The sequence below is a fragment of the Alosa sapidissima genome, chromosome 7 (genome assembly GCF_018492685.1).
Source record: "Alosa sapidissima isolate fAloSap1 chromosome 7, fAloSap1.pri, whole genome shotgun sequence".
Lineage (NCBI taxonomy): Eukaryota > Metazoa > Chordata > Actinopteri > Clupeiformes > Clupeidae > Alosa > Alosa sapidissima.
Window position 1 is genome coordinate 32994858 of NC_055963.1, and position 15959 is coordinate 33010816.

General features: G+C 43.6%; 1 protein-coding gene across 1 annotated transcript in view; it reads right to left on the reverse strand.

Annotated features, from left to right (window-relative positions):
* Positions 1-6654: 6654 nt before the first annotated feature.
* LOC121713276 (fibulin-2-like) overlaps positions 6655-15959 on the reverse strand; it is a 37392-nt gene continuing 28087 nt past the window's right edge. The window contains exons 10-17 of the mRNA XM_042097787.1: positions 14316-14453; positions 12687-12830; positions 12167-12295; positions 11459-11584; positions 10790-10906; positions 10409-10537; positions 9911-10034; positions 6655-9349 (exon numbers count right to left, since the gene is read on the reverse strand). Of these exons, the coding sequence (XP_041953721.1) occupies positions 8992-9349; positions 9911-10034; positions 10409-10537; positions 10790-10906; positions 11459-11584; positions 12167-12295; positions 12687-12830; positions 14316-14453 (1265 nt within the window). The 3' untranslated portion in view covers positions 6655-8991. The remainder of the gene's footprint in view (positions 9350-9910; positions 10035-10408; positions 10538-10789; positions 10907-11458; positions 11585-12166; positions 12296-12686; positions 12831-14315; positions 14454-15959) is intronic.

Below are 15959 nucleotides of genomic sequence, written 5' to 3' on the forward strand. Positions count from 1 at the left end.
GCAAAAATGTTCATTTTGAGAACTAGATTTTGCATTTTGTTGTCCAGTGTGTAATGATTGATTAAATTGGCAACAAGTTGTAGTGTTTGAAGGCAAGATTTGCTTTTGCTGCATGTTTTAAGTGTTTTGAGAGAGTAACAGCCTTTTGCAAGAAAAATGTGTCATTTTGTCCAGAGTGCTTTTGTTCAGACACGGGTGTTAACTGTTTTGAGAGTGTGATTTCAGAGTTGACACAGGTATCAAAACGATCGAGAAAAACTGTAATTCAATGAAGCTAAAAGGCCACTCTACTTGGAATAATAAAACAAACTGAAAACAAGACTTCACTGATGTAACTGCACGTTATTCATTCCTGAACGCAACTGCACTACCTAGATGCTGACGGTTGGTCAAGTGCAATAGTCTATGTCATATGGCATAGACTATTATTTGCTTTCTCAGTCCAGCAGCTGTAAGACTATTGGCTGTTTATCAGCAATAGCACATTTCCTGTCTGTTCAGTAACTTGCTAATTAGTACGAACACAGAACTTAGAGGGCTTGGAACAGGAATGAGTCCCATGACTCCTATAGTGATAAAGCCTTTGTTCCGTGCAGTGTGTGGATCAGACCTTTCTTTTCAGGGGGTGTGGACCCGAGTTTATTGACCCCAGTAAATCATCCCACCCACCTGCACTGCAGTAAAAGCCAGACTCTTGCAGGCCCCGTCAGTGGGGAGATACTGTACCCACCTGCCAGTCAATACACACACACACACACAACACATACACTCTCTCTCACACACACACACATGCACACACAAATGGGGGAAGCTGCGGTGGAGCTCTTGTGACAGACAGACATCCTCCTCACATACCTGATACGTTCTCCTTTTGGGCAAATTCCACTCATTTCTCCCCCTTCTCCTGGGACCAGCATCTCTAAAAGACCCCCCCCCCACCACCACCACCACACACACACACACACACACACACACACACTCTCTCTCTCTCTCTTTCTCACACACACACACACACACACACACACACACACACACACACACACACTCACTCTCTCTCTCTCTCACACACACACACACACACACACACTCACTCTCTCGCTCTCTCTCTCTCTCACACACACACACACACTTTCTCTCTCTCTCTCACACACACACTCTCTCTCTCTCTCTCTCTCTCTCTCACACACACACACACACATACACACACACACACTTGGTGTTCCGCTGCTGAAAAGGTTGGCTATTCCTCTCTGGTTTTACAGTGTGTGTGTGTGTGTGTGTCTGAGAAAGAGAGAGATAGAGAGGCAGCCTGTCTGTTTAATTAGATGTAGAATTACGGCCCTGAGTCTCTCTCCAGACCTTCTCCATGCTCATGTTGAAACATGTTACTGTTTATGAGATCAGAGGCATGCAATGTTAAAATAACTGAAATGAATATATTGTTTTACCTCAGTTTTTTCATCAAGTTGTAAACAACTAATGACACACATACATGGAATTTGTTTTTGAGAAGTGTTTGTTTTGTAATGTTGTTATCATTACAGAGAAGTGGTTCATTTTAACCTATGTCACGCTTTCTGAGTTTTGAGACAAAACCATAACAGAGAAAAAAACCCAAATCAGTCCCAGTGCACCTAGCTATGACACATGTTCTTTGTGCTGATTCAACAAACAACCTTACAGAGATTAACCCAACAGGCAACCTAGTCAACTATCCCCACACAGGCACAGTAACGTTTGCAACCATGTTTGAATTGGATTAGATTACCCTGCAAAATTACACATTTTCCTCTGTTTAGATCAATGGCAAAAGCAATACCGTAACAAGCCTGGTCATGTCACTCAATGAAAAAGCCCAGTTGTACTGAATCCACCCTCAGGTGATGACCACCTGAGCTATCAAAGGAAAGGAACCCAGTTAGGGACAGACTCAAGGGTGGCTCTGCCCCTGTTCTGGCGCCAACCCGGGACACATCTGGGCCAGACCTATTTCACATTCAGCAGCTACCGACCTCTTCCCCATCCTTCCCAGACCACATCTCCCCCCAGTCTGCTGATAGTCATCTAGCCTGTGAGCTCACTGCTGGAAATATGCCGGCATAGCAGTCAGTCCATGACTGATATTACCTTACTATGCGCCCTGAGGCCTCCCAGGGGCTGCTAGCAATAACATGATGTTAGCACTGCTTTTAGACTGCTACAATGTGGTTTGCATACACACTTAAACAGGATTGTGTTATGCATTTGCAGAAGGGTCCTGAACCATGCCTACAAACAGTAGACATATACTGTACCTGTTTTTTTTATATAAGGATTTAGAGTTACAAAAGGTGCTTCTTTATTTTCTATGTTATATCAGGTAGCTAGAACAGCAAAATGTCAAAGAAAGGCTATGCTTTTATAAGTGGATTTTATTTTACTCAACAACCTGCTTGTGGAGCCTGCACTATATATGAAATATAATATAAATATAATAAATATATAAATATCAAATATAAGTATTTCTTATTATTCTTTAAAGGAGAATTCCGGTGTGATATTGACCTAAAGTGTATTGAAACATGATACCGAGTGTGAACGTATGTCTCATATAGGGTTGCCAACTATGAGAAAATAAAATAAGGAACATCCCGTGCGAAACCGGGCGGGGAGCGGGTGGTCGTCAGACGGGGGGTCTGGGGGTCCCCCCCCTGAAAATTTTGGATTGTGGATGTGATTTCCTGCATTCTGGTGCATTTTGGAGATGGCCAATGCCTAGGCCTACCAGGGTTTTTTTTGTATTATTCATTTATTTCATGTCAATAGCCTACTGAAGTACAGAATTTATTTCAACATTTATTTCATATTAATATGGAAGAACAATAAGTAGTCTGCAATAGTAGTCTGCAATTTATTTCATTTATTTCTTTGGAAGAACAAGAAGTGAGAGATGACAACAATTAGTGAAAATATTATACTGTACAATATAGCGAAATCATTCTCGTGTTGTCATGGAACCGAGCGGAAGTTACCATTAACCAATGTGGGTGGGTGTGGCCAAAGAAGCAGAGGCAGTAGTGAAGATGGACAGCAATTTATTATTCGGCTTGGATCGAACAACCAAGCAGAAGAGTCCATAGAAAAATGCACAGAAAAAACGTTAATAATAATCTTACAAAATTGCGATATTGAACCAGTATGAAAAATCTGAACCAGTATGAAAAATCTGCTTTAGCATCTAATCTTGCGATATTGAACCAGTATGAAAAATCTGCTTTAGCATCTAATCTTGTGATATTGAACCAGTATGAAAAATCTGCTTTAGCTTCTAATCAAAATACAGCGGCATTTATTTATTTCTTCCATTTATATTTCTTTTGCTCCCTGGCAGCGGCTAGTAGTTCCTAGTTCCTAGTAGTAGGAATTACGGCACTGTGAAACTGAGCACAGGCCACGTCAAAATTGAGGGTGATTGCAAGTTCGCTCTTAATAAGCTCAACAGAGCACTTGTTCCTAACATCCGACCACTTATTTTTCATCAGCGAGAACACTCTCTCTACATAGCCAGTAGATGACGGTATGCTTAGTATGAATGAGACAACAGCCTGCATGTTAGGCAGGGATGCTGGCTGTAAAACTGCCATCCACCTTTGAGCTGTTCCCTTTGGTTCCCAATCCTCCTGAGCAGCAAGACGTGTAAGGATTACGTTGGCAGCAATACATTCATCATAAAGGTTGTCCATGTTGAGGTTCAGCCTGGAAAGATTCAGGTTTTCGATGATCTTTGCCATGTCCTCAAACAGGATCTTGCCTGATGTTAAACAAAGAGGCTGCAGGTGGAAAAGCGAGTTGGACTCAGAAAAATCAAACCACTTCTCAATGTATGAGATGGCGGTGTTGAGGAAAGCGGTAAAATCGCTTCTGGCAACATCGGCATCCTGTTGATTCAGGCGTTGGATCTTCTGCCTCGTCAAAAAACCATAGAACTGGTCTTCTCTACGTTGACACAGTTTCCTTCTGAAAGATGACATGATTTCATAGAGGTCCGCAGATGTGGTGTTATTTCTCTCCAACCTTTTAACCACATCCTCAAAGATTGTGAGGATGTTGTTGCAGAAAAGGAGATAGACCTCCACCTTGTCCGGCTCGTCCTCTTCTGAAGTATCAGCTGATATTTCGAGGAGGGATTCCAAAAATAATTCAGTGGAAATGCATGGATTCCAGTTTCTTCCAGTAGCAGCAACTGGAATCCATGCATTTCCACTGAATTATTTTTGGAATCTGATCCCTTATCATAGCTGTTCATTCTTACTCGTTGCTCGACTTATCGTGACTAAATTCAAGATGGCTGCAAACGCTAAACTTAGTGAAGATACTGTCTGTATAAATCGTCTTGTAAGTAAACTACCAGTGCTTTTTCAAAGTTCTCAATGTCTCGTTTTAAATGTCAGGGCCCTCGGAAGTCTACCAATGAAGTGTGGAGATACATTGAGCCTCGTAAATGGGTGTAAAACAGTGATTTATTTGCATGGCTAGCCCGATGCCGAAGCACCACTATTGAAAAAGATGTTGGTAGCATCGGCTAACTAGCGCCAGATTTTGGAGTGCAGGGGACAAGCCGAGATGGGCTATGAGACATACATTCACACTCGGTATCATGTTTCGATACACTTTAGGTCAATATCACACCGGAATTCTCCTTTAAGTCACTTTGTTCCAGTTCTACATTTTAGTCCAGGTTGCTGGTGTCTGCCTTTAGACCATTAATGACTGTCAATCTTCAACTCTGCCTAGATGTGTGGTCCTTGAAATGCTATCGAGAGATGATAAAGCTAATTGGGGAAGGGGATCATTCATCACGGGTGACCGCTCCCGTGGAGAACTGTACAGAATACGGGATGGCACCTGAATAGACGGAAGTGTTCAGAGCGCGGGGAGGAAAGAGCGACTCATGACTCACCGACCAGACCCACGGCACGCGGCCAGCTCGATTCTTCTGCTCAATCTGCTGATCGTGCTTTTGCTTGCATGGTGTCAAACGTTTCCATGTCGAGTAAACAGCCAGGCCTATGTATTTCAAGTGAGGGAGACAGTGACGCATCCATTTCAGCATTCAGGATTGACCCATGACCCTCTCTTGGGCATGCCTCATACTTATCAATTTACATAAGGCCTGATTAATATTGTTAAGGTTATGATTTGTATGATTTGATGATTACCATGTCATCACAAAAATTATATTGTGTAGCCTAGATGTAGGCCGGCTGAGTCCTGTATTTTTTTCCTTTTCTATGTGCTTTGTAAATACTAGTTCACACCATTTTGTAAGAGCCTTTCGGTTGTTTGGCCTTTCTTTGCTTCAGGGCTCTGTATCCTCCATATTTGTTTGACCTTTAACCCTGTTTCACATTTCTTTTGTGTGCTTTTTCTATCTCAGATCTGGAGAAGGGTTGTGCCTTCTCTGGCATTAGATTAGAGACCTTTAGTCTTGCATTTGTGTTTTCCATGGAGATGTGGCCTATGATCGTAAGGACAGTATATTTATTGCAGTTTTGCAGGGAATGACAGGGAGGGGAATAATGATATATAGTACTGTACAAGCAGTCACATGAAAAGGGTCAGTGCTAAAATTAGCTGCTTAAAGTAAAGAAAAAAAACCCATTAAGACTCTTTTGTTGTAATGACCCTTCTTGGCATAACTCATTCTTCAGAGCAGATAATTGGCACTCATTTGTGTTTGGATGTGTGGTGTACATCAATTCTGTTGTCAAGGCGTGGCCCACACCCTTTCCGATATTTACAATGGTGAGGGAGGTCCCCTATATCAGAGAGGTAATGATACTAGATGACATTTGAATCATTGTTTGGTCATTATCTGCAGTTAAATCACTATATATTTAAACAGACAAGGTTGTAATTCAACTAAATTAAAGTGAAGTAATTATTACTTTAATTCAATTAGTTTAATATATTTAATTTGGATATAGCGGTCTTATGTTTTGATCTTAACAGCTATGCTGATGTTGATTTGATTATAGTTTAGCCATCTAAATAGTGATTATGCAGGGGATACTCCTATCAAGTCAAGATGGAGGAGTCATCGCCTACTTGTTCGGAAACACGTTTTCTTTTGCTCAACAGTAGGCCTATATAGCCTGTTGTGTCTGCTTGCTGCAGAGCACAGATTCACCTGCAGGGGGCAATGTTACTCTTCAGTAGAAAAAAAGCCAAAAGCGAAGCTTCCAGAATGAATCTCATCCACTATGCAAATACACACCGGTGTCTCAAGCCATGGTTTACTGCTGGTCGATATTACAGGCCTTAAATGCCACATGCATCTCAGCAGAGAGGGTTATCACCAGTCAAATTAATATTGAAAGCAAAATAATGTAAGTGTGGAGGATCACTTCCCATAGGTGATGATGGTAGATCCAAATTACATTGCAGACATGTCCTGACTTGGAAAGGATCAGCTCTGTGTGTAATATGGCTGAAAGTTGAGCCAGTGCCACTTATCAAATGTCATCAGGGTATTAATGCTCTCTATCCCTGTGGATTATGGTTTATAACAACACAAGAAACTATTTCATAATGCAGCCCGTCTGTATTTATTAGGGTTTATTGTGTGAAAAAAGGTACATTTCCTTCTAAAATGATGACAAGTTGTGATGAAACTACATTTTAATGTATTTATTTATTTTTTACCAAAAACCATAGGAATTCATGGAAACAGCTTCAAATTTTATACATCCATATAATAATGTGCCAGAAATCACAAATACATGTGCGAACAGAATAGAATATTTAGCAAAAGAATTCTCTCAAAATCGTTTTAAGAGGATAGTGGTGCATGTGCTGGAGATAAATAGCAAAAGTATTAACATGCCCATTTCAAAAACATATTCATCTTTCATCTTGAACAACACACATCTCAAATTAAGAGCCTTCCCCTTTCCAGTATCATTCCATTTATGAGGTAAGAAGAAAAGTAGGCAGCATAAATATAATGTACACAATCTACTTCTTAAAGGCATATGATCATAATCTCGGCAGACATTACAGATAACAGCTGTAGGCTGGTTTAACCTATTAAGATAGAGTGCCCATTAAAAAGGCTCTCTAAAACCTAAGCATTTTCTGAGAACCACCTGCTAAAACCTGAATCAGAAACACTGCATCCGATTTTAAAGGGAGAAGCACTTAAAAAGGTGTATCAGGTCTTAATGGGTTAAGTCAAAATACCCCTGGACGGTTTCTTTCCTGACCCTGGCGGACAACAGTTTGGCAGTGAGAAGGGATTCTTTTTTAAGAGTTCCAGTCCAGGATTATTGCAATATGTAATCGGAGTTCTCAAAATACTTCTAGACAAAAAGTAATGATGAAACTCTAAAGGCAGAATGATTGAAATAGTTCCATATGCGCTGTAAATATTGATGATATGGTTCAGGATTTATTTATTGCCTTCGAATTTTCTTAAACTCAAAAATTAAAGTGAATGTGTCTTATCCTGTCCATAAAGTCCTAAACCAAAGACTCAGGGCGATGGTGTGTATGTTTTTTTCACTGGCCTTTCAGAGTGACATCACCGCAGTAGGTCTGCAACCACAAAATGACATGTTTGCACCATAATGTCCATAGGGCCAGTTCTGCCCTGTGGGGCTTTGGTCTGATTAAGGGGTTCTCAATCCACCTCCTAGGGTCTGCCTGGATTCAACATGTTCTCGCTACCCCTGCCTGCTACAACTACAGGGGGTGATAATGTGGGGTGATAACGATGCCCTTGATTAACCCAATCAAGTGAGTCCACGTAATCAGGAGCAAAAGAAAAAGAAAATCTGCTGCACTGCTCTCTTGAAGTACCTTATTGAAGTTTCAAGCCACAAACTTTTTAATCAGACTGATGCTTGTCATCACACCACCAGTGGCCTGAAGTTCAATAAAGTGATTCAAGAGAGGTATCTTTCTTGATTTCTCTGTTTCTGGTCCTTTTTCACTTCCTGGTTTTGTTTTCCTTGATGATTGGATCATTGATTTCACCCTGTGTTGTGTGTCATAATTAGCCCCAGAGTATTTAAACAATCATAATTGGCCAGAAAGCATTTAAACCCTCAGTTTCCTCAGTCCATTGTCAGTCTTTGTTTGTATGTTAATGTTCACACACTGGGATGGTACCTGTGTCCTGTTCTTGTGATCCTGTTTCGCTCTAAAGATGATCTTTTTGAGCTAGCTATTACAGGTGTGAGCTAGGTGTTACTAGCCTGGAAAACCAAACTCATTCACGAGTGAATAGAGTCTGGTCACTCATGATTGGGATTCGTTTACAAGCTAGCATGGTGACGGGCGTAGAACTTTGAAATCATTGGTCCAGCCTTACCAATCACATTGATCAGATATTCCTAACATTCCTCCTTCCTTCGCCTAAACTTTACAAACTGACAATAAACAGCATCGGTAGTCAGTGAACAATATATGTGGGCCTTTGCTGTAAATACATTTCTTCATTTCTCCCACTGCATTTGTTGATGTTTACCATAGCCGTTTACCATATAATAGCCCTTTCGGTTTCGTCATCCCCTCTAGTTGCTGATTGGGCAGGTAGCCAACCGACGGAAACACTGGTGAACTGTCGTGTTCCTGACTAGTGTCTTCCTGAAAGGAGATCTAGTAGGCGTGGCCCGGCTGTGTTACACGTGTGAGGGAGAAGTTAGAGAACAGGAGGGTTCTCCACTGTGATGTAGAGCAGGCCACGACAGTAAGCCTGCTGAGAGGGCTCCAGGAGAAAGGTTAACCACCACAACTGTGAATGTGACTAACTGAGCGCTTCAGTTCAAAGGCATAGTGGTTAGGCAAGGGCTTTTATACTATACTCCCTACAGGGAATTTATACTGTAGGTGCTTGTTAGAGGGCTTGACTTTATAGGCATAGTGGTATGCTGGTTAGAGGGCTTGATTTTGTAGGCATAGTGGTAGCTGGTTAGAGGGCTCGAGTTTGTAGGCGTGGTGGTGTTTCGGTTAGAGGGCAGGTGCTGTGATGAAGACGTAGATCCTGGCGAGGAACGTTGTGAAGGTGCCCTGGCGCCACAGCCTCATCTCCACATCGATAAGGAAGTCCTGCGGCTCGCGCACCTGTCGGTGCAGGTAGATGGCGCCCGTGTAAGTGTTGAGCTTGCGCGTGCTGAAGTAGTTCTCCTCGTTGCCACGCGGGATGCTAATGATGATGTTGTCTCCGGAGTAGGCCGGTGACGGCCCAATGCGGAAGATCTGCGCTGGGATGATGGAGTTGGTCTGGAAGCTCAGCTGGTAGTAGGTGATCCTCAGAGGAGCGTTCTGGCACTCGACGAAGTTAGGACAGTTGATCCGCTCACACCGTCTGTGTCAGTCGAAACACGAAATGATCAATTAGAGCAGTGCAAATACAAAGGCTTTACAAAAATGAATGAAGCAGTTATAGCAGCAATATTAGGGTCTTATTTTAGAATGTAGGTTTTAACAGACATTTGTTTTTATTTTCAGTGTATTGATTGTGTTCCATAACTGTCATAAAACCAAAGGAGGTTTTGTGCCTTATTGTAGGGCAAATACAGATTATGTATTTTCCCTACTTCAATACTCGCTTATTCTTTTCTTTGTGTCTGCTGAACACAATGCATAATGTCCTCCAGCCTCCAAATGCCATTCACAGTTTCATATCTGAATCCTGATGTACACTGAGAAAGGAGGAACTGTGCCACCTAAAATAAAGCAGTACACAGTAAGGCCTGCAGTAAAGCCTAGCTGTCTTATTTCCCCCTTGGTCTCAAACACAGCAGTAGGACACTGGGAGTGTTCACAATGCCTGCATTCTCAGTAATGAAAAGGCTTATTGTGTGTGTGTGTGTGTGTGGGGGGGGGGGGGGGGGAGCACTGTCATTGCTTTTTGTGGCACACGTACGTGTCTGAGACGTGGCGGTAGTTGTCGGGGCAGCTGAAGGACAGGCAGCGGTGATCTCCCTGGATGTTGTAGCAGGTCTCTGACACAGAGCAGTTGTGAGTCCCGATAGCACACTCATCAATATCTGCAAAACAGAATAAGCAAAACTCTCAGGGTGAACAGGGCTGTGGGTGGAAAATGTGGGCCTGTTATGTGATGTATGATACAAAATAATTAAGGTACAGTAACATTCTAACTGAACCCTCAATTATGTAATAGATATGGTGTAGTCTCCATTGCTATGGATAAGCAATGACCTGATAGTGACTATTATTCATACCTCTTGGATGTCACATTCAAATATGCTGTTATAACATCAATGTGCAATGACAGTTAGTGATAACTATCGTACGTTGCTGATTTGGTGAACAATATTGAAGTGTAATATCTTTGGAAATAACAAAACCTTTTGACACTGTGTAGCCTAACAGGGTTTTTAGTATGGTGGTAAGATCTCACCTAAACAGGATCGGCCGTTAGGGGACATGGTGTAGCCGTACTCAGGGCAGGCACACTGGTAGCTGCCCTCAACATTCACACACTTGAAAGTGCACATGTGTCCCATGCTCTGAGAACACTCGTCAATATCTGTGGGGATGAGAGCAGCATTACATCAAACAGCTAGTGAGAAGAAAGTGGACTGTTTCTCTGAGGCATAACAAAATATTATAATCAATAATTACAAAAAATAAACAAAGATTTTATCAGGAAATGTATAATGCCACAGGCAAGATGTTTTTCAACATCAATGTCTTTTCTCGTCTTTAATGGCTACAGTGCATCCTTCTCAGATCCATCAGTGCTCCCACATCACTGTGCTTAGATGAGACGCTGGCTCACCATCGCAGGTGTGGCCGTCCTCCCGAAGGTGGTAGCCCTGGCGACAGTAGCACTGGTACGAGCCATAGATGTTGGCGCACTCTTGACTGCAGGGGTTGTTCAGGCACTCATTCACATCTGGAGCGGGATACACATGGAAGACAGTCAGGAAGACAATCTCCTTGTTTTTTTTTTGTTTTTTTTTAATGACTGTGCCAAGGAAATGAATCTTAAGTTGTGCCAAAGAATGCAATTAATACAGCTGTCATTGAGCGTCTATTGGTTTTTGGGTAATCTAGATCTATTGAAATACGACACTCCTCTATGCCTGTGGGTGATTTAAAAGAGTAGTCGAGGAAGACGTTATAAGTATAATGTTATTATATGAGGGGCTATTATGATTCATTTTGTAATATTGGATATGATTCATTTGGGATGGAGGTGTGCCGTGGGATGAATGTCTGTGAATGGTGTAATACAATCCTTTTAAATTGGTCATAACAGTGATACAGTGCTGACAAACTCATCTGAGGCACATGACCTACCTAATACACTGACACATACAGTACATCAATCTCTCTCTCTCTCTCTCTCTCTCTCACACACACACACACACACTCTTTCTCTCTCTCACACACACTCTCTCCCACACACACACTTTTGCAACACTGCCTCATCTGAAGTGCATACCTTCGCAGTTCTTGCCGTCGCTGGAGAGGCGGAAGCCGGCGGTGCAGGAGCACTGGTAGGAGCCGGGGGTGTTCTCACACGTCTGGGCGCACAGCCTGCCTGGGTAGCGCCAGCACTCGTTCACATCTGCGCAGGGCACAGGGGAGGGGGGTGTGTAGGCATGGCAAATACATTATGAGAAAGACCAAAAGCAAAATCTTCTACTGTCTTTATTGCTCAGTGGTGTTTTTTTTATATTTATATACTTATATTACTTTTTATGCTGTAAGTGCATGTTGTGTGTGATGTCTGTATGCTACTGAGACCTTGAATTTCCCCTTGGGGATCAATAAAGTATCTATCTATCTATCTATCTATCTATCTATCTATCTATCTATCTATCTTTATCCAATGTGACCTACAAGGGACGTGCTACTGCTAGTATTGTGACTAAAAAGTACACTACAATGTTCAGAGGGGTTCAGTCAACTCAGAGGGGTTCAGTCATCTAAAGTCCCATTCTTATCAGTTGTCAGAAATCGGTTTAATCTCAACACACTTCTAATGGTGCATACTGCTCCCTGTAGAGTCGACATGGGGTTAAAATGCTCACTTCACTTGTCCTGCAAGCTCATCTGGATGAAAAGGTGCAGTGTGTTTAATGATGCATGGCAAATGTAAATAGAAATATTTCAGCTCATCATCCTGCCCCCTCTCGCCGTTACATACCCACACACATCTTGCGGAACATGTCGTACTGGTACCCAGGCTGGCATTCGCAGCGGTAGGTGCCAGGCAGATTGTGGCACGTCTGCCCATCTCCACAGCGGTGGACTCTGGTTTGACATTCGTCCACATCTAGACAAGGAGAGGCACAGTGGGGAGATTCATGGGAAAAATACAGTGTCTGCTTGATAAAGAAGCTTGATAATGATGACAATGGTAATGCTTTCTGTACCCATTTGATTTACCTTCTGAGGATATCCAAGACACACAGTATGTTTTAATGGAAGCAATTACTTTCCTGAAGTGTTTTTTGTTTCTGTAATTAAGGCAATATATAACTAACAAATGGTTTCTAAAGTAGACAGAAAAGAAGCTGAGAGAGACATGCTTCAGAGGTAAAGGACCCTGGCTGCTGCCCTATCCCTGCAAGCCACCTGTGTGTCACTATGTGTTTACCTGACAGCTTAACAAAAGCTCTGTGAAGACCCTTAACCTTTTGACCTTCTGGGGGTCAGAATCTCACCTATGCACCTGTTTCCATCAGGGCTGGCATGGTAGCCACGGCTACAGATGATGACCTTCCTCTGGCAGGTGTACGACCCCACGGTGTTGATGCAGTTGTACCCTGAACTGCAGGGCTGGGCAGTACTGCTGCATTCATCTATATCTGCAGACGCAAACAAAACCAACACATGAGGAGTGGTGTGTGTACAGTATGTGTGTGTGTGCTTGCAGGGAGGGGTGTGTGTGTAGGTGTTCATGTGTATATGTGTGTTTGCTTGTTTTAGTGTTTAAGCTTTTGTGTCAAACAGCAGAGAGGGAGAGAGAGAGGGAGAGAGAAGGGAGAGAAGGAGAGAAGGAGAAGAAGGAAAGCACATGGGTACCATCTCAGACACACTGTCTTATCACCATGGCCAGATCCAGTGTCACATCCCCTGTGCTCTCCTCGTCCTAATTGTGTGCCTAATCTGTTTGCTTGGTTTAGCCTCTCCCCTCCGACACCCCTCTCTCCTTCTCTCCTTCCCTCTCTCCCTCTCTCTCATTGCGGGCTGCCTCGACATGCCCCAGTTCCCTTGCCGGGGGGATAATTCCGAGACGTCAGAATGCAGGAAGAGAAAATGGCTCTTTCATCTCTGCCACAACAGCCAGAGCCGCAGCCTCAGCCGCCGCCTGGCCCCGCACTCCTTCAGCTTTCATCTCCCTCTCTCTCCCTCTCTCTCCCTCTCACACACACTCTTTCCCTCTCTCTCCCTCTCTCTCCCTCTCACACACACTCTCTCTCTCTCTCTCTCTATCTCTCTGCCTGTGTGGTATTTAACTCATTAACCACTGATAGAAAGGGAGGGAGGGAGAGGAAGAGGGAGAGAGAGAGAGAGAGAGAGAGAGAGAGAGGGAGAGAGAGAAGAGGGCCCAGGGCTCTGCATGCAGACCTGATCTGACACCCTGAGCCAGAGGCTGAAAGGATCAGAGAGAAGCAGACAGGCACATGAAGCCACGGATATGACACCGCAACGCCCAAACACACTCACACACAGGCAGGAAGGGAGAGAAACACACAGACACATGACACACACACAAACACACACACACACAAAGTAGGTAGGAAGAGTTTGGAGCACAAACACACGCAAACATACACAGACACACTCTGCCATAGTCAGGATCAGTGTAAGAACACAAACACATGACACACTGTCAGAGGCAAGAGCAGAAAAAGTAAGGGAACACAGACACAAACACATGCAGAAAACAGAGACGCAGTCAAACACAGTAAAACAGCGTAAAGAGTAAACACAGTCACTGCTGGGGGAAGAGCTGCTGTCCGTCAGTCAGTAAACACAGATGGGAAAACAGTCAAGCACAGAAACACAACCAGTCCAAGAGAAACTCTGCCACAGTCACAAACTCAGCCAGAGTCAGAGAGAAACTCTGCTACGGTCACACAGAAACAGGCAAGAACCTGGAGGACAAGCTCAAAGCCACCACAATAAATTCAAAGAGTCAGACAGTTAAATAAGTGAAAAGTCAGACAGTTAAATAAGAGTGGGCAGAGATAGGAACACGGTGAAGAAGACAGCCTTGACACAGACACACACGCCAACACACATAGACATAGACACACACACAAAACAAAACAGACTTCAGCTCTTACCAACGCAGTGCCCACTGGCATCCTGGGTAAAGCCACTGGAGCACCTGGCAGTGATCTGGCAGGTGAAGGAGCCCGGTGTGTTGCGGCACTCATAGCCCATCTGACAGTTATGGGTCCTCTGTGCACACTCATCGATATCTGAGGGCAGACAACCGCAGGGCAGGTAAAGGGGGAGTGTTAGTAAGCTGCTCAGGGTGGACTATAATAACACTGCCATTTTCTATTCTCACACAACATAACAACAGTGCTGGATTGCTACTGTTTGATGGTTGATACTTGGCTGTGTTGTGCAGGACCACCACTTGGTGGCACTGTGGTTCAAGCCGGGGAAATAAATTACTGGAGCACCATCAAAGATACTGCAACTACTTCTACATTCATTCTCTCTCTCTCTCCATGTTCTCCACCTGAGCAGTGTGGGTTTATTAAGACTGATAAATCTCTTATATAGTTCCTCGCTACCTTATAGAGGCTGGATGCAAAATAGCAATTTCTGTTTCCTTTGATAGAGATTTTATCTCTGCACTGTAAAGTCACACATAACACTGTTATCAAAATCATTGTATTAAGAGAATATAGAAACCTAACATCCATACATACACTACTGTAAACACACACACACACACACACACACACACACACACACACACACACACACACACTTATCTACAGGGGATTTTCCTGGGCCTGTCAGTCAACAGGAGCACATCTGTTGTTACGTGGCCTCTTTAAATGCTAACCGGAGCTCAGATGCATCAGTGGCGTAAGCAGCCGCAGCAGCAGCAGCAGCAGTCATAGAGGAGGCCCTGAGGGACTGCAGCGCTTAAGCTACAGAAAGCCATTAAGTGTCTTAGCACTGCTGACAACACTCTGGCACTACCACTGATGAGCTGAGCCAAAGCCCGACAGCTCACAGGCAGGAAACACACCACTGACATTGCAGCCTGCGTTCCCATACACACACAAGCATGCACACAAACACGTGGTATGACGTGGCATGCAAGCATATCCTTATGCTAATACACACACACACACACATACACATGCATATCGACATACATATGCATGCGCACATACATGTACTGTACTGTATGCACATACACACACACACACACACACACAACTCCCTCCCTCACTCGTTCCTGTGGGAGATGAAAAGTCCATGTAAGCGGGTGTGTCCCACATGACCACACCTCACATGGTCATATTGGTGCTGCTTATAGGACATGAGCTCACCCAGCAGTGGCCTTTACCGCCTGCGTCTGGACTGCACTGACTCCTGTCCTGCTCCCTGCAGGAGCCCTCTCTGAGCCCACACTAGGGCTGCTTCCTGGCGGAGGTAAACATGTGTGTTTTTTACAATGCCTCGGCAGCAACCAAACACAATGAATGCGTTTGTGAGCTGAGCTCGGCAGACTTTGCCAAGGCGTGGGCCATGGAAATGATGAGAAATGGATCTGTGTCCCACCTACACCGCTAGCACTCCTACACGCCTGTGGAGCTCACAATGAATCCTCCATGTACCAAACTATCCTCAAAATCTTTTGGGAGACTTTTAATTAAATTTCCTTAAAGTGTTTATTTACCTAATCTCGAATAGAATCCATTAATGGATGTCAGAAACCAGAACATTTTCCACATTAT